The sequence below is a fragment of the Hetaerina americana genome, unplaced genomic scaffold (assembly GCF_022747635.1).
Source record: "Hetaerina americana unplaced genomic scaffold, ioHetAmer1.1.p SCAF_24, whole genome shotgun sequence".
Lineage (NCBI taxonomy): Eukaryota > Metazoa > Arthropoda > Insecta > Odonata > Calopterygidae > Hetaerina > Hetaerina americana.
Window position 1 is genome coordinate 1,752,347 of NW_027286808.1, and position 27,197 is coordinate 1,779,543.

The following is a 27,197-nucleotide window of genomic DNA, read 5'->3' on the forward strand; positions in this document are numbered from 1 at the left end:
GAGCCGTTTTCCCCACATATTCATTCCTTGATTGTCATTGTAGGCCTTTCCTTATGCCTCCAGGTTTCTTTAAAGCACTAAGAAAAACTTCCCCTGAATCAAAGATGCTCTTGTCATCATGTTAGCCATTATAGAATTTAGACTTTCTGGCAGGATGCTATATCATCTAGCATGATGAACTTTTATTAAGAGTAATGTCTTGTGATTAGCCGATTCCCAGGAGAAGTCAAGATCAAATTCCACGTCAATAGACAGCAAACACCTGCATCTGAGGATTATCCTCTGTACCTGAGGGTAAAAGCTCAGTCTGAGCTAGGTCAGGAAGATGAACTAATCCTGTTTTAGGATATAGTAGAGCAGAAGAAATTAAGTTGACTGGTGGTGTCTTGTAATCAACCCTAAGGCTGGTTTGGCAGGTTCACCCAGTACTAAGCCTGATGGCATGTGAAATTTACCTATCAGGGTAGGGGGGCCAGTTACTTTCCCTTTGCCGGCAATGGTTTCCCAGGAAGACCTGGTACCCTGAAAATCGCAAAGCTTGGGTGGAGCTGAGGGTGCCCAGAGAGGCTTGCCCGGGAATCATACATGGGCCCTCCGATCAGTAGTCCAACGCCCTACCTAATACCGTGGCCCCTACATTTGCTATATGGTCCAAAATATTCAATTGTTCCATCTTCAAATTTATGAACAAAATAATAATTTTAATGGCTACTAATATATGTTTATAATATAACTTTTGTATTGCCATGAATCCGTAACTAAGCTGTTTTGGATATAATAATAAGAGAGAAAATGTGCTTAAAATTGGCAAATCTACCACGCCTGTACAGAGCTTCAGCAACTGCTAAATCGCGATGGCTTAACGGTTCTGATGCATATATGCAACATTTTGTTTGTACAGGGTTCAGAACGCGTTTCAGGTAATTGGAGGAGGGATCTCTCGAGGGGATGGTGACATGACCCATATGCCCCTCCTCGGGAAGGTTCATGTACGACATGACCCTCCTATACGTGCCTGCCGGAAGGCTGTTGAAAATAATAACTACGGTGCCTATATTTATACTCCTAAAATTAGTATACTAATGTTTATAAAAACGTGAGATTTTCCTGAATAATATGTGTGTTAAGTTAAATTTTACTATATATTTTTGTATTAGATGTGTCGGAGACAGTTTTATGAATTGAAATAAATTATATCAAGGAGAACTTATTCATCAGTTAGAGGAAAGCAACGGAAATATTTCATCCAAGTAACACACTAAGGATCTTGTTAAAAACTAGTTGTAATTTCTACCTCCTTAGTATTTATGTAATCGCTAGTTAGGGGTAGGTAAGTGCAGCATATTAACTGTTATCCAAAATATAAATACGTCTATCGGTGAGGATATTTTACTGCTAGAATGCATGCACCCTTCACTTTAGCAAATTAATAAATGCGCCATGTCACGTGGTACGAAATTCTTTGCTCAGCGCACTCAACGTATATCGAGACATGCTTCCACTTAAATTTCAATCCGTTGCTCATGCTTAATTCTCAGCCTTCGCAGCACACATTTTTGTGTGACGTCACGTTACACAACATGGCGGTGGAAACGTTTAAGGAATAACATTCACTATCCCACTCCCAAATGTTCATAACTAGTGTTGACGTTCAAAAGTACTAAAGTAGAGGATTTGGATCATAAGTAGAAGCGAGTTTCATATGATATTAAGTCATTATCCTAAAGTCATGGCTGCTGTGAGGTAATTATTATCCATTTCGTTTACAGTTTAAGGTATCCTTTTCCATAGTTGTGTATTTGCCGTAATTATTTTATTGTTTGTCGGAATGTGTCAATTGTTCTGGTAAATAAATAGCAGTTAATTTAAAAGAATTGTCATTTGTTTAATTCTTAGTGTCACAGCGTGAATATTGCTGTTGAAATGGAAAACGGTGATGAAGAGCGTCATACGCAGACTAATGGTGACGCGAGGCACAACAATGATTGCGGTAAACAAGAAGATGCTTCCACTTCATCACTTGATTCCAACCGTGAACTTGGGGCTAAATGTAAAACAAAATGTATCCCGTACAACATACCAAGCGTTAGTCATTCTGGCAAATTAAATAATGCGGATGGTGTGAGAAAGGTTCGACGGAGAAGAGCAGTTGACTTTGAAAAAGTGAACAAATCACGCTTTGGAAACTTAGTGCATGAAGAAGATGTTAGTGAGTCAGATGAGGATGAAGCAGATGGTCCAGCAAGGCAGCGGAATGGACATATTACGAGTGTCGAGGGAGAATTTTTAAAAAACAAAAGTGAGAAACCAGATAATTTTAGACTTGATTCATACCTTCGTAATAATGTTGCCGGTTTTGAACCAAATCTGAATAAATGCCCCGATAAAAAAGAAGAGCCTGAATCAAAATTAAACTTGTCGAGTGATTCGGATAATGATGGAGACGTAGAAGAGGAGGATGAGGAAGATGATGGGCTATCTGCCGACGAATGCTGCATTTACACATATCGTGGAGACAGAGAAGGGGTGGCTGATCTTCCCTTTTTGTTTGGAGTCGATGGTCAAGATGCCGAAAATGCTGCTATTGTGGATGCCATGGGGAATATTGGTCGTAGGTTGGGTGACGCTGCCCCTCCTAGGTGTTCCTCCCCAGAAATGGACTTCTTGGAAATGGATTTTGACCCAGGACCTCCAACTGGCAGGGACTCTGACGAGTCCGGGCGAGACAGTCAAGAAGAATGTGGTAATTATATTATTTTTTATAATTAATTTAAATCGTGATTCAATAAAATAATTAGCCATACTGTTGGTATGTTTGAAAAAAAAACATTCTGATTCGTCAGCAAAATTCATAAAACTTTCATTCCCAAAACCATTTTCCAAAAAATCTATTCCCTACGTGTAAACCTTTCTTATTATAATCACAATACTAGGTGGGGGTGGAATGGTAACCGCAAGGGAAACATGCTAAGCGTTTCTAATGTCATGCATTCAATTTTTCTTTTTTCCCCTGGCAAAGATAAGGAATTTTGTTATTTGAAAGGAGGGGGTTGATTTGAAGCAGTTGAATGAAAGATTTTCATCATGACTTCCATAATTTACTATCAACAATGGGTTGCTCACGTAGTAATAAGGAATGCAGTTACATTCATCTTATTATGTGAAGTTTTATGTTTTCTGTGGTTATTATTATTATTATTACTTTTTATTTGCCCAGAGATCACAATACAAAAATACCAGGTGGGTGAAGTATGTACATGATATAAGGCACGTCAATGAGGAGCAAAGACACAGGCTCAGTTAAGATACATAAAAGAATAGATGCTCATAGTTACATAAGTGTTTGGTACAAACCCATGAACATCGGCTGTAACATGCACATACAATATCAAATTCAGAAAAATCATTGATCACAAACATGAATCAGACCATTACCATTGCTAGAAACTAAAAGTATGAACTTACTGGTCGGGAATATTGTTGAGATATTCATCAACCGAGTAACACATATTGCGTTGTAGATATCTTTTTAGTTTATGCCTGAATGCGGCAGTTCCCTGTGTATCCTTGATACTTTTGGGTAGTTTGTTAAATAATCTGATGCCCATTTCATTGGGTCCTAATTTCAATGCTTTAGTTCTTATATTCCCATAATGGAAGTCATTCCTGCCTCTGGTGTAATGATGATGATAGGCAGAGTTAAGAGAATAGTTGCCAATGTTATTTTTTATATATAGAATTAAAAACATAATGTAGATGCATGGGAGTGGTAGCAAATTTAATTCATGGAAAATAGGCCTTGATGGAGCATTGTAAGGTTTCCTGGCGATGATTCTAATAGCTTTCTTTTGCATTTTAAAGATGGTTTGAGAAATAGCAGCTGATCCCCATAATATTATACTGTAGGTTATATTTGAGTAAATTTACCCATAGTACAAATTGAGTAGTACAGTTTTACTTGTAGTTTCATACAGGTGTCTTAATAAGTAGCAAGTTGAACTGAGCTTGTGTTGGAGGGCTTTTACATGAGTATCCCAAGAAATATTTGCACATAGAGAAATACCTAGAAATTTGCATTCTGTCACACGCTCAATTGATAGGTCATTGATTTTTACCAGCAGATCATCTGATATGTTCTTATTGTGTGTAAAGTTTACTATTTTACTTTTATTTGCATTTAAGTCTAGAAGGTTGTCTGTACACCACTTGTTTATAGCAAGTGTGACAGACTTAGCTTTTTCCACAAGGCTGGGATATGTTTGTGTTGATATTATTATATTAGTGTCGTCAGCGTACAACACTGGTATTATTCCATCATTATTTGGTAAGCAGTTAGGTAGGTCATTGATGTAAATCAGAAAGAGGAGTGGCCCAAGGGTTGAGCCTTGTGGAACACCTTTGTTAACTTGGTATGCTTCGGATGAATATTTTGACCCATCAACTGATAACACTACTTTTTGAGTGCGATTATGAATAAAGGACTTCAACCAGTTTAAAGGACTTCCTCTAATTCCTATTCTATTGAGTTTAATTAGTAGTCTATTGTGGTTTACATTATCAAAAGCCTTTGACAAGTCAAAAAACATTCCAAGAGTTTTGCGTTTAGCATCTAATGAATTAAGTATGCTGTCGATTGCCTGACATATGGCAGTTGTGGTAGACCTTTCAGATCTAAATCCATGCTGAGAATTTGAAAGTAGGAAGTTTTTTTCGAGATAAGTTGCCATTTTGTATGTGCTTAAGTTTTATACATGTTAAAAACCATGCTTTTCGTTCAACAAGATGTGAGAAAAAAACCTTGTTGAATGAATTTTAGTAGAGGTTAATATTGAATATGGTGGTTTGTTGAAGGTGATTAATTTTTCTGAAACTATCTTCAGTTTTATTAGTTGTACACATTTAAAATTTTTATGAATTGGCAAATCATCCAGTGGATAGGCTGGTGACTGAGAAGTGAGCACTTATCAAGAATACCTAATCATTTGTTTTCATAGTGCTGCTAGTTCACTCATGAGTTCTGTATGAATATTATTTTACTTGGGCTGAATCAAGAATAATAAAGTTTACTAAGCATTTTTGGTTATTTATGAAGATACATGTTTAGGTGTTGCAAAACTATTGCCATGGAGGAATTGTAAGGTTTTTGATGCTACATTGAAGTCATTGCATTTAGCTAGAGTAAACACAAGACATATGTGTGCATATGTGATTCAAGTTAAGCCTTATTCATTATTAGGACAGTGAATGAATAAATATTGAGATTATTGTATAATTATGCAATATCAGCAAGGCGGGATTCAAGTAAAGCAATAATAATTTTATATGGAATATAATTCTAAGTGAAATTTATTAAAAATATGAATTTCCAGGATTTTTAATTATATGGCCCTCTTATTAGATTTAATTTATCATGGTAATTTTAATGCACAGATTCCTGATGTATGGTATTATAATTCACATCCTGTTACTGTTGTAATGTAATTGCTCATGTCTCATGGATTTAGAAAAGTAAAACTGAACTATTATTCATTGCCTTCCATGAATTAGATGGCGCAGAAGCTGTTTGTGCTAGAATGAACCCAGATCTGCCACCCAACAAGCAAATGGAACTTGAGGGGAAAGATATTCACCCGAAAAAATGTCATACTGAAGAAGTTTGCCATTCTGTTGGCCATAATTCTCCTCTGTTTACCATGTCTCCTTCCCCACCACCTGTTTCTCATCAACCCTCCAATAACCTGAGCCTTCCACATGCAGAAAAGGTGGAAGTTCAAGAGGAGAACTTAATGGCTAATGTGCCATCTGAAGGAGCGATGCCTTGTCTGAACACTCAGCCCAATCTCCCATCTGCCTCTGCAGACAAGAGCAAGGGAGCTGTGCCTAAAATAATACCATTGAACCTGGTTACAGAACCTAGAGCACCATCTAATTCTCATTGGGTTGGTAATGCTTCACCCGATGATTGTAGGAGACAGCTCCGTGATGGAATCAGGCTGGCAATGAAACAGGAAATGGTTAGGTCTGCCCACGAATTGATATTTGCTGGAGTAAATGGCAGTAAGTCACTAGAGGTAAGTTAACATTGCTCACAAATTAGTGTTGTCCAGTAAACTGATGGGTTTTCCAGTCCCTTACTTAAAGATAATGAATGAACTTGAAGGGAAGGATTAAAAATTTGGAGAAAAATCGGATGGGGTTACTAAAAAACTGTAGAGGTGGAATAGCTGGGATTTAAGTTTTTTTTATAGAAACATGACTGTTGAAGTAGGAGTTCATTTAGCTATGAAAATCCAGAAATAGTGTGCAAGTGCCCATTTTCAAAACATTTTGAAAATCGGGGAAATGCTCAAATTTTTAAAAGATTTCATGAATAAGAAAGAGTATTTGAAATTTTTAACTGACGACCAAATGGTAACTTAACATCTGGGAAATCAATAAGGCCTCTTCACAAAAATCCAAAAGTATATGTATATATATCTAACCAGTAAGAACATGCTTACGTATATTTTTGGTATTATTGGACACTATTGAGTTTACACTGTATAAATATTTACATGCACCAAAAATTAATTGGTAGTGCACACAGATCTATTACTCCCTCTGATGAGAGCTCCATATTCCAAACACTCATAAAGAAAGTGCAGCTAGTTCAGTCTATTGCCAAAGTTGCTTTCAGAACAGCTTTGGATGGGGTGTAGGATGTTTAAATTGGGAAAGGGGGATAGGTACATTGTCCAGCTGATTAAATGAAACCTTAATCATATCTTGAACATTTATGCAAACTTGTACCTTGACTGATAATGTGTGGTTAGATGGAACGGTTGTACAATCTCAGGTGGTCTTTGGACATCCAACAACAGTAACCTTAAAATGGAGGAGAGAAGGTTGGTACAAACACTATCTTTTAGGCAAGGATCTCCCCTATCAATTCTCTAATCCCTCTCTTCCCTGGTTCCAGTTCTAATTATTATTACTTGACTGAAGAAACTGAAATATATCGTGTATAGAATAAAATATTTTATGATTAAATTAACTGTTTCCACTGGAATCTCATTTAGGTGAATTCACTGATGAATGCCAGAATCCATGCTCTTAATTTGAATTTATATAAGGCCCAGATTTAAAAGGAAACAGTAATGAAGCACACTTGTAAATGCTTAATGTACTCTACGTAATATACTATGAATTTAGTATCAATTTCCTAGTTATAGAGAGGGTGTATTGAGAAATATACTGATCTTGTCATAATTTCAATTTTTTCTTTTTTTTTACCAATAGGTTGAGGAGGGCCTTCATCAAAATGAATTTGAACTTTCTGTGAAAAGCCCATCACATTTTAGTTCTGTATTTAATTGCCTTCAGATGCCAAAGCAATCATGCAACAAAGCTCAGCCTAAGCTTCTTCAGGTAGAAGCCAACTCTAACCTTGCACACTGCCATGGACATAAAAAAGCTCATGGTGAACATGTGTCTGATTGTGGGGCAGCTGATGTCATAGTCAATGCTTTGGTAAGTAAAAATTTTGATTTAAAAATGTTATCTAGTCGTTAGTGTAAAATATGCAGTCTAATAATAGGAAATTTTTTTGTTTAAAACATGGAGTCCGTATCTTCAAGCATTGTGTATAATGACTTATTGTTAATTTTGGAGAATTAATGTAGAGATTAAAGTTTCTGATCAATCTCATGTATCACAAATCAAAAAGTTAATTTCGAAACAATCAAGTGCACCAGGTCACTTAGTATTCTGTATAAGTTGCAAATGAGTACATACCAGAAAAATGTTACAGTGAAACATTGATTTGGTTTTGATGAAAAATTCCCTCTATAAATAGATGTAAAATTGGGAAAATCAAAATAATGTTTAAAAAAAAGTGTATTTAATATAAACTGGGTCAAATGCATAGCAGGTACACATTTAAGCAAAATAATTCTTACCTGCGTACAAATTAACCTACATTTAGCTTTGGAATTTTTAGGCGCATTTATAGTATCTTCTACCCACAATTAAGAAATACGACATATATCTCTCTTCCATCCTTTTGGATTTGGTTTCCAGTTGCAATGATGCAAGTGCAATCACAGATGAGACTGACAATGGTTTTGACTGGGAGTCATTCTGACGATGAACCACTTATCCAGTGTCAGAATGCTGCTATTTCACTCCTTCAATCAATCCAAATCAATATTAATTAGCACATTTTCAACATGTGAATATCGGAGTTGCAATGTTTTTATTTATCTACATGGATCCTGGTTGTTTTTCATTGACTGAAAATTTCAGCATCCTTTCAGATGATAGCAAGTTAATAATATTTTGCCGCCTATGATGGCCCCTAAAAGTAAATATTATATTTTATTACAGAAATGAGATGGAAGATGGAAAATACACCATATTACTTTGATTTATTTTTAAGGTTTTGATAACAATGGAGAGTGAAGGGAGAGATGGGAGTGAAGTACGATTCGATGGTTTTGGAGCAAAGAATAACCACAGGGACAAAGCAATAGAGTTCTGTCTGAGAAATGGATAAATCTTAATGAATACTTGGTTAAAACTCCATGACAGATATAGTTACATGGTTTGCATAAAAAGTATCAGGAGCAATTTTTTCCTGACGTGACTGTACGTTGCCATATGCAGGCTTGGTGGTGGGAAGTATGACCGTCAACTTGCACCAGGTGCCATGTGCATCAATCAACTGTGATCATTTGTTCAGGCTAGAGCATGTATTTAGTGGGTCCCTGTCGAATGACTCCATGCAAGCGCAAAATACAGTGAATGACTGAGCAACGGTACACCATCAAATTTTGTACTAGACTGGGAAAATTGGGTCTAGAGATTTTGGGCATGATTCGCCAAGTGTTCCAGGATGAATGTAGGTCACAATACATTTTTAACTGGTGCAAGCTCTTCAAGGATGGCCAAGAGAGTGTGGAGGACAAGCCCCGCACTTGACGACCATTGATGTCAATAACTGATGACTACGTGAGCTTTAAGTGCTGAATTCAGACCATCCATAAATTGTGCACATGATCGTAGATCGTATTGGCATTGATAAAATGACAGTGCACATTATTATTACTGAAAATTTAGCATTGCTAAAGATCTGCGCTAAACTTGCTTCGAAGGTCTGGACAGATGACCAAAAGCAGAGTCAATTGTCCGCTTAGGGAAGACCTTCTGCAATATGTTGAAGAGTACCCCCACTTTTGGAGAGTTCAAACTTGGCACCAGCAGACTATTTCCTATTTCAGTAAGTGAAATCCTCCCTCAAAGGACACCACCATGGGACCTTAAGTCCCATCAAGGAAGCTTGCATACATACCCTAAAGGACCTTCCAGAATCTGCCTACTAGGGATACTTCAAGTCGTGGAAAAGCTGCTGGTAAAAGTGTGTTGTTGCTCTAGGGATATACTGAAAGAATTGTGATTTATTATAGCAATTTCTGAAATTTATTTTTCCAAAACATTTCTCGATACTTTTTATACAAACCTTGTAATAATTATTTTTACATGGAAATTAGTTTTGAATTAGGCAAAGTTCAGTGAGATGAAGATCATTGTATGTAATCATTGATGTTGGTTAAATCCTGACACTTGTTTATGTAATCAACTTGGTTTAGGAATGGCAATGAGACAAGAGAGGTACATAAGAGATAGATTGAATTCTGACAAACACTTCGCATTGTTTACAACCCCATAAGAATTTGGAAAAGGCAATGGGAGGGCCATTGAAAATCCATTGGATGTTAAGTTACAATCAGATGTGATATGAGAAAGGTAGGGGTGGATGGTGACTGAAAGGAGGCAGAGCCTCGGACCCACATGAGTGCATCCATGCAGTGACAGAAGGTACTAAGTTAGCTTCTATGGCTGTGAGAGCAAAATTTGGACACTACTCCTGAATTTCAATGCTACAATTTCAGAGTGTAAGAATCATTTGCCTTGACCAGGATTTGAATCTGGATCCCTTGATATCCGGCCGAGTGCTTTGGTGCACTTGGCCAGACATCGAGGGATACAGGTTCGAATCCTGGTCAAGAGAAATGATTTTTACACTCTGAAATTGTTGCTGTAATGCATATTAGTGGATGGCTCCGTAAAAAATGTTACTGTTGTGGTATCTCCCCCAGTTTCTTGGAATTTGTCAAAGGTAGAACACCCATAGTGTTGAAAGTTGCCTTTAACCGCATTGACTGTGTCACATCGCCCATGACTACAAATGCCTGTGATGTGCCTACAAATGTATGTACGGTATTTCGTCCCAACATCTTGTTCCTTTTTAACCATCTGGTCCATAACGGGGTACTCAGATTTCAACTTTTCAGATAGAATTAATTGACTTTACGGTACAATGGATATGAGTAAGACTTCCAGTATTGCAACGGGGTAGGTGCAAGTGCTGTAGGTGGGTACCCGGGTACCTGGTTATAGAACGAATGGTAAAAGTTTGGTTATGGACTGGACGGTTAAAGCCCCCAAAATTTTGGAATGTAATGGAATAGATAGCTTAATTGGCTAAAGCACTCAGCTGGACATCCAGGGATCCGGGTTCAAATCTCGGTCAAGGCGAATGATTTTTACATTCTGAAATTGTGGTATTGAAATGTATGTAAGCGGATGACTCTGTCAAAAAGTTACTGTTGCAGCATATCCTTTAGTTTCTTGGAACTACTCCTGTAGCCTCTTAAGTGCCTTTGAAAAAAAAATTTTCTGATATGCATCTTTGCCTTCAGCAAATTTAACTTAATCTTAGCATCAATTCTTATAAACAAGGATTAAATAGATTTAAATGAGTAGGGATATATAGTTGTATTATTAGACTGCATAATGAAGAGACTGATTATGATGCCTTATGATGCTGCTATTTAGTGAAACCTAAAATTTGTTGTCTCCGGTGAAACTTTATGGTATTAGCATAACATATTGAAAATAAGTGAAGTTATTGACTTTGTAATTCTACCCACTTTATTTAAAAACACAATATAGGTTTCAATGTTGAACGTCATCATCAGGTGGTCCTCATAGAAGTGAACTTGGTACCTTCTGAGTGGGGAGAGAGGGTTGGTCAGAGAGGGAGGGTTGAGGGGTAAAAACATTAAAATGTAGCTGGAAGGAAAAGAGAATTACAACTTTTGGTGTCAATCATTAACTTGGAAGAATGGTTCTAGGAGCGGGGAGTGGGAGGGTTACAAAATTTCATCCTTGCAATGGTCGCATTTCAAACTTTCTAACTGCTCCAAAGCATCAAGCCTGTGACCTTTATTTTCAAAAAGAAGAATTTCAGTCAGTATAGTGCATCCTTCTCTGGAAATCCATCCCAGTGTCAGTTATTAGTGAACTCTGTTTATTAGCAAAGATGTATTTCCCAAAATTCTTTTATTTTTAATGGTACATATTTCCAACTACCTAATTGTTTAGCCATGGGCTTGCCCTTGTCCCCACTCCTGGCCAATATTTATATGAATTATTGGAAACAATTTTGTTCTCCTCAGCTTACTCTCTCATTAATGATTTTGTTGGTTTAGATATGTAGATGGTGTTTTCTGTGAGTGGACAGGTTCTGATAGGTAACTAGATCAGTTTCTGGCATATTTAAATTCTGCCAATTCTAATTCACAATTCACGTGTGTAAAAGAAGAAAAAGGTTCCTTGAATTTCCTCGCCTTATGCATTTGTAAAGACAAAGATGAATCACAGTACTCCATTTTTCAGAAGGAAATGTGTACGGACCAATCAATTAATTCCTCTTCAAGGCATTGCTTGGCCCAAAAGCTTTTGACATTCCATGCAATGATCCACCAATTAGCCACTACCCCTATGTCAAAATCCAATGTAAATAAGGAATTTAATGTAATTAAAATGATAGCAGTAAACAATGGCTATTCAGAAGATCTAATTAATAAACTTTACTGGAAGAAACTTATGAAAATAGCCTTAAGCCATGTTTACAACCTGGAATATTTAAAAGATCCCACTGCCAAATGGAGACAAATACTCTATCTAGGGAATACTATATTTCTCAAAAAGCAATCAAAATTTTACCTAAAGAAAAAATTAAATGTGCCTTTCATTCCTTAAGAACCTGATCTCTCACACTAAAGACTAAGTTTCCAACGACGAGAGGAGTGGAATGTATGAATTAAAGTGCTTGGAGTGTGACCCCAAGTATGTTGGGCAAACAGGATGATAATTTAAAGAAAGGATAAAATAACACCAAACATGTGTAAAGAATAAGAACATATCATCCCTCTTTACGAAGTACCTCATCAAGAGTGACCACAACAGTGACTTTTTGACTAAAATTCTTCATTTTGAAAATAAAGGTCTAAGGCTTGACGCTTAGAAGCAGTTGGAAATTTTGAAATGTGTCCAACGAAACCAGCAAAATTTTGTATCCTTCCCACTCCCCACTCCTGGACCTACCTCTCCTCCAAGTCAACGATTGACACCGAAGGATGTAATTCTCTTTTCCTTGCTGCTACATTTTGACCTTTTTACCTTACCCTCCCCCTCCGCTCCGAAGGTACCAAGTTTGCTTCTATGAGGACCACCTGATGTTCAACATCAAAACCTGGGTCGTATTTTTAATAAAGAGTGTAGAATTACAAAGTCAATAATTTTATTTCATTTCGGTAATGAAACATAGTCATTTGTATGAAAAAATTGGTAAAAAATAAGTAGGAAAATGCTCTTAAATTCATCCTAACATCTATGTATCGTATTTAGATTGCTGCTGGGGTGTGTGGCAGGGGTTTCAAGACTCCAACATGAAAATTAAATGAAGAAGTCTGTATAGGGCAGATTGATATTTGTCGGTGCATCATTCTGTGTTTTTACTTATGAAATGTGAGAGGTATTTGCAAATCCATAAATCTCTTTTTGACGAACATTTTCTTATACTTTTTATAAAAATTGTGTACTTGAAAAATGCATGGGAACTCAAAAAGGCATCGGTTGGATTATATATTATTAAGCTCAGATTTAGGAGTCATGGAATTTATTCGAATGGTTTCCTTGCAGCTGAATAGGAAGTATGGCGTCGGATTCAAGAGGATAAAATGGGAAGGATGAGGAAGTGAAACGGGGGAATATTAACTTGGGTAAAAAGGAAGGAACACCAGGAGGCAGTGAAAACCTTTAGGAGTGAGGGGAGGGAGATGGTTAAAGCAGGAGAAAGATGACAACATCTCAAAATAGGATACCTCAAGCCGCAAATGAAGCTGTAAGAGTAAATGACAGGTAAACCATGAATTACAGGTGGGGTACCTGATGATGCCGCAAGTCGGTGAAACGCGTTGTACCGTATAATAAAATCTGTGGAAAAGTACGAGTCTTTCTTTCTATTTCAATAATGGATACAGGTGGGGTGTTTAGAAAGATTGAGAAAAGGAAATTGGGAATGTTAACAAGATTGGGAAGAAGAAACTACAAACAGTTGAGTAGAAACTGAGGTGGGAAACTAATGGGGCCAAAGGAGCATTGCGGAGGATTCAGTTTGAGCATATGGATAGTTTACCCTGGAAGTGATATGGGTGTGTTGTGCAGGAAGGTGAAAGCACTTCTGCAAGTAAGAAGAGAAACTCTGTGCACATTGTTAGAGATAGAGGGGGAAAATTATTAATTGGTCCAGAAGAAATCAAAGAGAGATGGAAAGAATGGATAGAAAATCTAATGGTAAAGGTATTAGGCCAGTAAGTTTAGGCATTCAAAGAGGATATGATGGAGAAGACGATAGTTTAGTTTCAGGCATATTTGACGGTGAGGTGGAAAGAGCTTTAAGGGAATTGTAATCAAATAAGGCTATGGAGGTAGGTAAAATTCCTGTGGAACTAATTAAGGTTTTATGAAAGTGTGGGAGGAGCAGAGTTAATTTGTAGCATTTATGAGGTAGGAATTTGACTGGAAGATTTTGTTGGATCAGCATTAGTTTGGATCCCAAAAAAAGGGAAAAGCAGCTGTTTTTTAGGACTATAGAACAACAGCAAGTTTGATTTTGCTCACAGCAATGGTGGTTTTTTGGATCATCAATGATAGAATGAAGAGTGGAGAAAGTGATTACTTAAGGGATTTTGAGTTTGAGTTCAGAAGGAAGAGAGGCTTCCATTATGGGACAGCAATCATGAGGAAACTAATAGAGAAGAGCATAATACAATGCATTTGTTTGCTTTGTAGATATTGAGAAGGAATTTGGTAGAATAAAATTGGTAAAATTAATGACTATGTTGTAGAAAATAGGAGTAAATTGGAGGGATAGGCGATATGTCCGCAACATATACATATCTCAAACTGCTCGGCTATGAGTGGTAGTTGGTAAGTTGGAATGGGTAGTGTAAGGAAGAGGATTGTCTATTATCACCTGTGCTTTTTATAATTTGTATTGAGGAAATGGTAGAAGAGGCAGGGTGGAATGGAAATGTTAGGAAATGTTATGTTAAGCCTAGGGTTTGTGAGATTTTTTTCACTTATTGAACTTTGCTCTTTTTCCTTGCAGTCGGCATTGGATGTGCCTGTCCAGTATGCTAAAGTTCAGCAAGGTCTTTGTATGGCAATGCCCAGTGGTTACTCTGGGAAGTCGGCTCCACCCAATGGTTTGGTGGAGTACCTGGAGTGGAGAGCCAACTGTAAAGGTGCACCAAGCCAGATAGAGATTGCAAAGTCTATAGAATGGGCATCTGAAGGTGCTGTGGTATCTCGTTTCTTCCCTGCATCGTCACCTGCTGAAGGTGGTAAATCTGCTTATTGTTGCTCCTCAACTAATATGTCTTCATTATCTTCCACCTCCACTTGCCCTGAGTCATCATCATCATCTTACTCCAGCAATGCACAAATGGCTGGTGTGAATTTGATGGATTGGCTGTACTATTGGATGAAGCGAGGTAAGTTGATAAGTTTTCAATCAGTTCAGTGTGTTGTTATATTATTCCTTTTGTTCCACTTTTGGAAAGAAAGTTAGATACTAGATGTTTCAAGTATGTTTATGAAACTCATATATGCATCAATGAAACATAAAAATATTGCCTATTTATCATTTTATACATTTCTTAAGTTCAATTACAAAGGTAAGATATTGAACCCAATAATGGATTGATATCTGGGAATTGTTCTGGAAGATCTGTTCATTTTCATACACATATTTATGTATCCTTTGATTACATAAATGATTGATTGGCCCCAGAAAAATCGGCAATAGGCATCTGCATACCGATCACTAATTTTCTCGTTTCCATTAAAATCAGTTTATTTCATGGAGTCATCCACTAATATGCATTACATTAAAATGCCTTTCTGCTTCCCCATTTCCATGTTCTGAACTGGAATTTGTGACTTTCAAGTTCAAATGCAATGGTAGTTGTAGTTTTCAGGGGAGGCGACCGACAGCTGAGGTCATTTTCGCCATTAGGGATGGGCAGGAAAGGATGAAGGGTGGAGAGAAACCTGGCGTCGGCATTAGCCTACTCTTTACGAAAGGCACCAAGGGGTTTGCAGCTTAACATCCTATCCGATGGACGGCGTACTCAATCAAAGTGCCCTCCACAAAGCACCTCAAGTAGGGATCGAGAGGCCTCTGAAAAGTATTCAACACCACCGGGATTTAAACCCAGGCCCTCTGGGTGGGAAGCCAGTACATTAGCCCCTGCACCATTTTGATCCCCTCAAATGCAATACCATATGATAATCTGCTCTTTACATCCCATGAGATTAGGTATTCTAATTTTGTCTTCTAATGCAGCTCTTAGTTTCTGTGTATTAAAGCAGATAAGCACACTAAATGGAAAGGAATGTATTATGCATGGAGTGAGACTATCATACTACGTATGGTTAAGTGCCTGTAGACTGCCCGAGTTTATGATGAGAGATATAATGTTTGAATTGAGGGGCAACATCCCCATTAGCCCAATGCATGTAAGTTTCGCAGCAGCATCATGTGTGAGATGAAAATAAAGATGCTGTATTGCTGGAATTTACCATTTATTTAGGAATGTTAAGGAAGTCTAAAGCATTATTGCTTTCTATTGACTCGAAACACTTATCAAATTTGTACTAAAGACAACTATTTTCTAGGCTTGATGAGAGAAAAAATACATAATACATGTGGCTAGTAGTTTTCCTAGTGAATTGGCTTGTGGTTTATAGGACAAATTCATACCCATATATCCTCAGACCATACGATGCATTCCAGTTTCAGAGTGCGTTTTGGAGTGAAAAAATGTGCATCTTATGGGTTAGAAAATATGGTTAAATCAAATTGCCTACATCTACAAATACCAACATGAAAATTTGAATAATTTTCAACTTTGAGCTATTGTTAACCATTCAATGCAATGAAAGTACTAATAATGTGAAGCTGTCAATTTTTGATTGACTCTGAGTCCAAACATGCTCTTTTTTGGGATACATTAAGAGATATATATTAAGCATTTTCTGATAAATAAATACTATTATAGTGTGAAAGAGTTTCTGGAATCTTCAGAGCTTTGAATCAGCTGATTGTTCGTTCTCTGACTTAGCCTATATTTAGTTTTTTAAATCCTTGGACTAATAAATATTATTATTATTATTGGAGTTAAGAAAAGCTTATTACCCACATGTGACTCCCCTATCTTCTGCTGTCTTCCTCACTCGAGATTAGGTGTTTAACCCTCTTAGTGCGGTGGGGATTCCAGGGGTACTAGTGAGAAGTGCGAAGGGTAATTTAAGAAAATGTATCACTTTAGAAAAAAAAACATTATGAAGTTATTTGTTTAGATATCCATATGCAGTTTTTTTATTTTAAAATATAATATTTTAGTTAATAATGATGTAATACATCTACATAATCTGAAAAATAAATGTAATTACTACAGTATCATAAATTTGAAGAATATTTTTTTAGCAATTATATTTCGATTTTTAAACACAAAACTAATATTTTTTTAAAAACATTTTTCAATTAAACTACGATATTTAAATATAATAAAGAATCAAAAAGACATGCAGAAAATATTATAAATAAATAAAGAAAAACCAGTGAATTGCAATTTTTTTTGTCAGCCTCTGCATAGTTCGATTTTGTTGAAAAGGCTGATCTCACTGAGTCAAATTGGGACTTATCCCCTTTCCTTGAGACTGCGGCAATGTGCTTACAATCTAAAGGCAGAAAAAAAATCAAGTTCTAACTCACAGAGAACTGCTGACAATGTAATCCATTACACAGGGTGCAATTGTTTAGATAGGGTGGACGGCAAGAGAAACCAAAATGATTACTAAGCAGTGTTCTCATTTCCATCGTCTCAACAAAGTCTGAATAAGCAGCTATATATCAACACCACAACACATTCAAGAGATTACAGATAAAAACAGATTAGTAGCCTTTCAGTGGCTTTTCATAGTGGAAACACCACTCAGAAAAAAAACGAGCAAACAATTAGGCTGAGCTTCCCGACATGTACAAAACTGAACGAAAAATTATAGTAAGAATTATACTTTTTGAAAAGCATTTAAAATTGCTAATAAAAAATTAAAAAATTAGTTACGTAATTCTATGGGATTCAGCCTATCGATAGCACAAAAACCATAAATTATTAAAGAAAAAATCATAAGTTACAGCGATTTAAACAATAGCCTACGCAAGAGCCGATATATCGACCCGCCGCACTTTTTGCCAGGGATACGAAAGCCGATATATCGGCCCGCCGCACTAAGAGGGTTAATTGTTGTGAAAATATAAGCTCTCATAGAATAACCTACCAGTAGGAATTCTAGGACAAAATGACAAAATATTATCAGTATGGAGCAGAAAATACTATGATATTAAGTGAGAAGAGAGAGTGTTAATACTTAAGTGGGAGGTAGAAACCTTTTCTTGAGTTGGCCAAATCAGGCAGCCAAAATATGCTGTGTATTCCCTTAATGTGGCCCCAATAGTCAACATTCTTCATAGTTCATCATTCTGCAGAGGTGAATTGCAGTATATTGTCTCTTGTATTATTTGATTGACTTGATAAGAGAAGACTGCTAAAGTGAAATGATACCAACTGAGCAAATTCTTACAAGTTAGCGTACTTCATGTGGTGAATCCACTATGCCTTTAATTATGCTTTAAAATGTTTAATAAAATGTAATTATGTATCTTATGAGTTAAAGTTTCTTTGGAAATTATTCCATGTCCACTTGTGTTACAAATATACTGAATGAAGATTTTTAAAATTTTCATGATAGAAGTGTATTAAGTGAGAATGAGTACAGAGTTTTGGTTATCCAGCAGCTGGATTCCTTATCATAGACATTCTCCTTCATCCATTTCAGTTTTGTCCCCTTCACAGCTTCACTATTAGCAACATGCAGGAGATCTATCAATGTATGTAAATCCAATTAAAATTGATGGGAATATCTTCGAATTGCAATGATAAATAATAGAAATTGGTATTTTGTATGCAAGTGAGTAAAATGAAAAATTATCCACTTACTTTTTATTCTCAGCCGCTTAATTTTACATTTCTCTAGTAAACTCTAGAAGAACTGAGTCTTATTTATTAATAGCTTCTAGAATGTGTGTTTATAGTGAAATATGTGTAATTAAAGTTATAATAATATGTAAATAATAATTACAGTTACATTCATCCACCCTTCAGAAGTGAATCATAATCAAATATCATATGATAAATATCAATCATAATCAAAATAAATATGTGGCATGGAATATGATAAATCTCATGATATGATTGTCTCAATTCCTCTTTACAATCAACATTTTGCTTATACTCTGTATATTTTTCATTAATATAGCAGTAGCGTGTATCAAAATGCATTTTATTAAAATATTTGAGAAGGAACTTTTATAAGATTAGTAATTTTTCATTAATTTGTTTTTACTGTGTGTTTCACAATGTGTTAGTTTCAGGATGGCGTTCACTTAATATTTCACAAAGCTTGAGCTTGAATGTAGTGCCCTTTGACTTTTAACTGAAACAAGATTGTATGCTTGTTAACTAGTGATAACATTTTGGCATAATTTTGAATAGTGCAGAAATTTTGATAGATAAGTTTTCATAAAAACATTTGATCATACTTTTGGAACCTGAGGATTACCATGGTTTTGAAGTTATTCCTATTGCATTCTATGCGTAGAAAAGCGAAAAAATGTATTCCTTGTAGAATGCATTATTTCAATTTTTAATATCATTACCATTATTAGAGGTCAACTGATTAGAGGCAGGTTTTGAAGGTCCCTGAAAACTACTGCACCTGGTGGACATTTAACACTTCACTTCACTTACACATGCAAAAACATCTTTTCCCTTTTGTATTTCTGTCTTCTGCCTAGCATATTTTCTATTCCTTTTCATGCTGTCCAAAATACCCTTTCTTTTCCTCACTCGTCTCACCTTACCCAACATTCTTCTGTCTCTCCCAGACTTAAACATCTGAATACCTCTCAGGATCTCCTGTGTCCTCTGAATTGAATTTCCTTGAAACCACCTCTTCCATGACCATAAATAACATCCTTTGCTTGCAGGTATTATTTCTGTATTTTCCTCTCTATCCAGTTTATTTTCTCATTCTTCTCTGCACTCAAATGCACACTCCTCCGTTTTATGCTCATCTTAATTCTTCACAGACCTGGTTTCTGAGCTATAAATAACTCAATCTCCATATCTATCCTGTAAATATTTCACAACTATTTTCTTAAGTATGTATTATAAAAGTTTCCATAGAGTTTCTTCCTCTTGGCAATGGGTTCTTTTAATGTAATATTCTTCTACAGGGTGCGGCAACATAACTTCCTTTTTACAAATGCAAAATATTTTCAAAAAAGGAAGTTATGTTGCAACTTCCTTTTTTGAAAATATTTTGCATTTGTAAAAAGGAAGTTATGTTGTACCCTAATGCTTCTACTATTTCATCAATTATCAACCAAAATAACACACAAATATGTGAATAGTTCAACCTAATATGCTCTCTTACTTTAATGTTTAAGTTGATGTTGCAAATAACATGAAAAAAAGGAATAAATTAAAAATTGAATTGTTGAAAGTTAATGATTAGTTTGAAATATTTTGATAGGAATAGATTTCTCCATTTGTGATGGAATGGTACAACATCAAATAATGCCAGAAAATAACATTTGATGTAAACTTTGTTGTAAATTGAATGCCATTTCTGACATATTGTATCACCCTCATACCTGTAAATGAAAGAATTTTGCGGAGACTTGGATTTAAACCAATTAGTGATATTTCCATAACAAATTTAAAAAAAACTTTTTTTCCCTTTGGTAAACTGTAGTTGTAAAGTGGCATCATGTGTGATTAAAGGAAATGAATTTATATTAATAATGATGTAAGACATGTAGGCATTATTTGTTAATATAACATTTGCGAATTAATTTTTTAAAACAGGTGCGGTGCCTATTGTGACCCTTAACTCTCAAGACTGGATTGGCTGCATGAAATCCTCCAGTGTAGAAAATCCAGACCATAGTAGAGTGTGTGGGTTTAGTGAGCGATCAGGAGCTGGATCAAACTCTGGAAGGGGTGGTGGTATGGAGGAAGGGGAGAGGTGGGTTCACCAAATTGTGATTGGGTTGGGACCAAGAGGTGCATATCTGAGTGGTTGTGCTAATGAGCAGTGTTGTGCTGAAGTGAGATCCTTAGCATGTCTCATAGTTAATGGAGAGACAATCGGTGTGCATGTTAGCAGGGCTGAAGTTGTGGCCAGGTGGAGGGCTGGCTCAAATGACCTACGGCCGCTTGCTAATCCTAGAATCCCGGAATGGCGTAGAGCCAATGTGCTAGGTGAGTCATTTTGAGTGAGATTATTACTCTTATAATTATTTAAATTAATTTTTATAGCATGCAGTACAAAATAATGGAAAGTTGAAGACTTATAATACAGTTGATGATGCCCCAAAGGTAGTATTTTATTAATGACTTTCATGTAGTGGATGTACAGAAATTGGTAGTGCCTCTAAACTCAGTGACCCAGAAAAACAATTGTAAAAGTAAAATACAACTGCTAAAATCAAGAAAATACAAATGATTTGTGGCTCATTCTGAGCAATCCATGTGAGTCTGCAGAGATTTCACAACTGACTCAACCTAACACAGGATGATTATGCTACATTATGCTGAAGAGTTGGTTAGGTCTCAAATTTCATGCAGTAGATGTGAATGTAAATCCCAGGAAATTAATACAGTTGATGCTGTGCCAAAAATATCATGTGTTCCATAGCAATTTGCATAGTTTGCTTGATATTCTCAGCTAAAAAAAATAAGTTACTATTCTGAAAAATACTGTAATATGCCATATGACAATATTTTAGTTTATTTGCTGTAAACATTGAATGTTTCTGAGTTTGTTTATTTTTGAAAAGTAACTTTTTTATTTGATAAAAACAATGTTGAGGTATGATAACTTTTTTATTTATTGTTTCTTAGGGTTAAAAGTTATAGAGGCAATTGGACTGCTCAAAACTGACTGTAATATAAGTACATATTCCCTAATCAATAAGATTTTTGAGTGAAGCATTCATAGTATTATGACTACTTCATCAAGTTATAAATCAGAGTTATCATCCAGTAATGGTGTTATTTCATTGATGCCCAGAAGTTTAGAATCTCCTGTGAATCTAAAATATAAGCTTAGAAAATGCCAAGCATAGTGATTAAGTAAATGTATATATCACTTTTCACATGCATCAGAAACCAAATTGTGTCAATCTGTCAACGTTTCATATGTTTCATTTCTTGCCTTGGAATACCCAAGATGCATTACTTTTCTGTTTCTACTCTCTCTTCATATTATTTTGACTCATGTCTGTCAGTTTGTTCTCTTTTTTTAGTTAATATATGGAGGTAAGCTGACTTCAGTGCTTCCTCAATCGACGTTTTCTGAATGTCGACACAAGAAATGAAACAGCTGCAAGGCCTTCATTACTCTTTGTGGGAATCAGAATGTGCTTCTGCTATATTTGAACTCAGTTATTGACTTCCATCTCTATTATCATTCTATATGATTATTTCTGTCTATAGTTGTAAATACTGTAACGTGTTACCAAAATGAATGCCATCTGAAATGCCGTATGAAAAGTGAGATGGAAGTATATAATTTTCATGTAAACAGTTTTTGGTACTGCACAGCCAGTCAGGGCATAGGTAGCCATCGCACTACCGCTGTTTCCCATCTCTCAACTTTCAATACAGGCTGTGACTCAGCAGTTTTGGTGGCAAGTGAAAAGCAACACTCACTGCTTGTCATTTATTCATCTCCTGTTCAACTACACCATGCATTACTCATTGTTGTGTTCTATATCCTCTTGGCATTGCCACTGGCATGAATGTGGGGAATGACAGTGATGCAAAAATGTAACTCAAAACTGGATACATGAAAATGTTGATTGAAGTCTGCACACTTGAGTCCTACGGGTGCAAAATCTTGGTCATTCAGTCCTGTGTATATTCATGAGCCCAGTTCCCCTGCACGGGGCTCATGTAAGAACTGAACCTTGAGGAACTCTGGATGTAAATACTTAATGAGGTGACAAATATTCGGCTCCTCCATCAATTTCAACTTACTGCATGTGGTGAAGTACATGTCTCTAATCAGTCAAATGAAGTGCAATTGATACCAAAGTGTCTTAAGTTTTGTTAGGTGAATATGGTGGTTTACACTATCAAAGGTATTAGAAAAATCAAAAAGAACCCCAAGGATTCTTCTTTCTGATCCAGAGCAGTTAAAATATAGTCTACCATTTGGAATATTGTTAAAGAGGTTTATGTTCCCTTTCTAAAGCGAATTATAAAAGGTGAGAGTGAATGGTGCCTCTCAGGATATCCCATTAACCTATTGAAGTAAATTTATCCAAATATTTGCTTAACTGGTTGACAAAGATATTGATTGATAAGAATTCATGTCTTGGTTATTTCCCTTGATTTTATAAATTGGGATACTCCTGTTCGTATTCAGTGGTCATGGAAAAATTTTTAATCTGAGGTATTGATTAACGTAAGTACAGAAGAGGATATTTTGTTAGTAAATGTGTGTTGTGGAAATAACTTAAAAAAATCATTTAAATTTGCCAGAGATAATATCTCTGACCAATGCTAAAGTAAAATTAGATCAGCATAAGTAGGTATATCGGCTTCAGAAAATGAGCATCTGTAAAATGTCTTTTGGGCTTGTATTTTGGAAATAAGGAAAACTGCTGCTGAAGGTAGATGTTCTGAGTTATAATTATTGTGAAATGGTGAAAATATCTTTGACAGAAACTATGAAACTGTCACATATTTTCTGGATGAGTCAGATGCCCTCATGATTCATAGTCTGCCATAAATGGCAAGATTAGAACTCCATTAACGCACATGTACATATAATGGGTATTCCTTCGTGAAATTTGGTAACTACTCAGCATTAGGTAGTGGTAATCAATAAGAAGTGCCATGCAGCAAAAATTTCCATTTGAAACATATTTAGTTGTTCTATGTACATCTTCAATTATTTGTAGCTGTTATGCCTCCTTTTTCCACAATAACCTATTTACATTTAATCCCTTCTGTAGTTCCTTTCAAAATGTTAAATCTGAATTATGTCTCTATGATAAGTTAATTGTTATTTTCCTCTAGTTGACAAATTTATTTCCAACCAGGCTTCAATGTATTATTACATCATCTTCAGAGGCAGGAGGGAAGAAAGTATATTGAAACCTGGTCAAAAATAAATTTGTTTACTTGTGGAAAATTTAAATAATTCAGACACATTACGTGCTCCAATGGCACCAAATCATGTTTGAAAGTACACATGCTTTGAATTACCTTTATGAAGGTAAGAATTTGGCTAATATTTTAAATTCATAATATGATATTACACTCGTCACTTTTCAAAGCAGAGTTAACTTCTTCATTGCTTTCTTGAGCACCATTATTTGCCACTTATCATCTCACATTCATTAGAAATTCATAAACAGTTTAGCTCATGAATTGCTACTCACCATTCCTGTAATTCATGCAAGGATTTATGCATAAACACTGGAATTAGAAGAAATAATGAAAAGGCTTTTAATGACAAATTTCTTTCTTGTTTATTTCTTCATCATAGACATGTTTTACTTGTTCCTCCTTGACTGATCTTTGATTCATGCCAAATATATCACCAGGGCTTCATTTCTCAAAATTAAAGTTAATCAATAATGTCTTGCATTTAGCATATGCAGGGCCTCTTAATAATGATAAATTTGTCACAAAATTAAAACATATCTTGTGATCCTCTGAGTTAAAGAGTTCAGTGTTGCATACACAGTTAGTTGATACAAAAAGTAACATAAATTGACTTGTTGGTTTTATGAACAAGCTCTGGCTGTTGGAAAACATTAGAAATGTCTAGATGTTTTAAATATTGTGACAGTCTTCTTTTTTCTTCAAAACTTAGTTTTATTACTTCTGAATGGAATTATTCACTGCATGAGACCCAGTAAGTTTCTGAAATCAGTTTTTCCTTAATCAGTCAATATAAATAATTTTATGTATGTAAAACTTTATCATAATTTTTCTCCATTTCCTTGTATTCATATGCTGCCCTGTCTTATTTAAATGTAAATTATATGTATTCTATTGTTTCAGGCTTCACTTCGTGGAAGTATTTAATATCCATACTAAAAAGAGTATACGAGTCTTTCTTTTTAGTATGGTAAATTATATGATTTGTATTTGTAATTTTGAGTCCCTCTATAAATTTATTCACTCCAAATGATATTATAATGCTCTTTGTGAACAGGCCAGAAAAAACGTTTATGAACATATTGAATAAAGTGATTTAATATGTATTGCTACTCCACGGTCATTTCAACGGTGATTTTAAATGTGCTACTGAACTGGAATAGTCTTCTTTCCTTATGGCTATGATGAGGTGACTTCTGGTGATAATTCCTCCCTTTCATTCCACGTTACATTTTTTGGTTCAAAGTAGAGGAAAATTATGTACCTTGTGGTTTCATCTGTCTAAATTAATCAATTCAATGAAAAGGAGCTCACCTGGAATGAAATTGAAATGCCATCTGTGTAATCCTCTGGCACCATGCATATTTCTAAGAAGGACCCTTTTCAATTTAAATGTGCAATGAAATGACAAAAATAAAACTTGTCTTCAAGTATGTTAACTTAATTTCCAGATAACAAAACCACAGTAATCAGCCTAAAGTTTGGTTTAATAGGTGACTGTAAAGCTAACCATGCACTTTATATAGCATGTGAAATTCGCACTTTAGGTTTGAGGAGGGGCAGTCCTTTCCTTGCAAAAATTAATAGTGAGATCTGATACTGATAAATAACAAACCATTAAAAATAGTGCACATTTGCTTTACAGGTGCCGTTGTGTCTGCAGTGAGGGAGTCCTGTTCTTCAGTGCCAAGGTCATCATCTTCTTCTTCAGCATCAACGTCTTCATCTTCTTCAACATCGGCAACCCCTCTTGCTATTTCACCAGCCTCCCCATTGGGTGTCTCAGCTACTGCCTCCCTTTCCTCTCCATCCTCCAATTCACCTTTCATTATCTTACCCATGGCCAGGCACAGAACGGGGATCACCCTTATCATGCGAAGGGATTCTTATGATGTTGGATGGCTGATGGCAGCTCCAGATGCTGCCCTTTCCCAAATTCTCTCTCCCAGCAGCAGCAGTATCCCACATGTCTTTGAGAATGCTCCTGTAAATACTATGAAAACATCTGTGTGCGCCTCCCCGGTTAACGGAAATGCTTTTTCCTCACATGCCTCCTTGCCAAAGTCTCAAGCGAGATCCCAAGATTCTAACTGAGCATCATGTAATCAAATTGGCATTTGCCATACAAGAAACATTTGGTCAGTTATGTTGGATGCCCTTTGCGTAACCTCCGTGAATATTTTTCATCACATCCTGATTTGATTAGAGTGCAAGGTTGTTATTTTTGTTCTCATCACATGGATGATTTTGAGGTTTTTGTGTTGAGCTCACACTAGATAAATACTATGTTGACTATTGGTTGTAATATATATTTATTTATGCCTTTGTGCAACAATCTTCATTTTGCCAGAAGGACAATTTTAGTGACATTGTGTAAAGTAATATTAATGCCCCTTGTAAATAATGATCCATAGTTCAGTGATTGCCTTTATTAAGGTGTGTTGTGAAAAGCAAATAGCCACTAAGCCATGTGTGATGTGTCAAATAAAAATGTGTACCAAAGATTTGGGAACAAGTCCTAATGAATAGTAGATTCATTTTGACTGATGATTAAAAAATCAAAATGTGAGAATTTTGCTTTAAAAGCCTGATAGAATCATCTTGCCAACCTGAAAAATCGAAAAGGCTGTTGAATGCCAGGTTAACTAGTCTGTTTGGCTTAAGCCTTGGGTTGTGTAAGTGCATCTGGAGGTAAAAGTGCAGCTGTCCAGTGTGGCTGTGATGTAGACAAGGGCTTTTTATTTGACTAGTGCTGATTAACATATAGTGATGCAAAGAATGTTGTGGTAAATACTTCATAAAGCTACCAATGAAAGTTTATCATTTACCAGTCTTGTAACAATGAAACATAAAACCCACAATATGATTTTTCTCTCTGTCATTCTCATATCAATTATAGACATCAGTGCAGACAGTGAAGAATTAATCCATCGTGTGAATTCATTGTTTCTTCTTTCCAGCTCCGTATTGTTTTAGAACGGTTGTTTTTGAAAAAGTTTTCTTGCGTTTTTGGTATCTTACTTAAACTGATCTCTTAAGACTTTTATTTTTGGTTTCAATTAAGGATGTAATAAGTTGCAGTTAATTAAGTTGCTTGGAAATGATGTTCTTATTTTTAAGGTGAATGAATTAAAAATTATCCAAGTGTGGGAATTTTGCCTGAATTTAAAATGAAAGGTTGTTTGTAATCCATGGGTTTCTGCAATTTCACTCACCCATACAGATTGAATGCTGTACAACATTCGCATTTTAATTTTCATAGCTTTTTCACTAATTACTAATTTTTCCATCATAGTCATTAAAAGTAAAAGGGTTTTGTTTACTCATTATCAGCTATGGATTAGTACCTTCAGGTGTGGCCACAATTTTGTGAGCCATTAATTGATGTGACTGAATGATCATATGGTACATGTATTGTAATTATTTTAAATAATGGTTATTTTATTGAAGGTGAACAAATTTTCACCAAGTATTAGCCAAAAAACTGATTATTATACTTAA

The 27,197-nt window shown here is 35.7% G+C and overlaps 1 protein-coding gene across 1 annotated transcript; it reads left to right on the top strand.

Moving 5' to 3' along the window:
- Positions 1–1,587: 1,587 nt before the first annotated feature.
- Positions 1,588–27,197, top strand: LOC139689486 (uncharacterized). The gene is made up of 7 exons (XM_071586639.1): positions 1,588–1,743; positions 1,897–2,743; positions 5,548–6,071; positions 7,279–7,509; positions 14,498–14,882; positions 20,385–20,780; positions 25,342–27,197. Exons 2-7 carry the CDS (start codon positions 1,924–1,926, stop codon positions 25,788–25,790), a joined length of 2,805 nt encoding a protein of 934 aa, XP_071442740.1. The 5' UTR covers positions 1,588–1,743; positions 1,897–1,923; the 3' UTR covers positions 25,791–27,197.

Bases quoted from the DNA above. Each gene is read 5' to 3' on its own strand.
- LOC139689486 (XM_071586639.1), top strand. From the start codon at position 1,924: ATGGAAAACGGTGATGAAGAGCGTCATACGCAGACTAATGGTGACGCG. The intron at 6,072-7,278 runs GTAAGTTAACAT...TTTTACCAATAG, and splicing joins ATGGCAGTAAGTCACTAGAG to GTTGAGGAGGGCCTTCATCA. The intron at 7,510-14,497 runs GTAAGTAAAAAT...TTTTCCTTGCAG, and splicing joins ATGTCATAGTCAATGCTTTG to TCGGCATTGGATGTGCCTGT.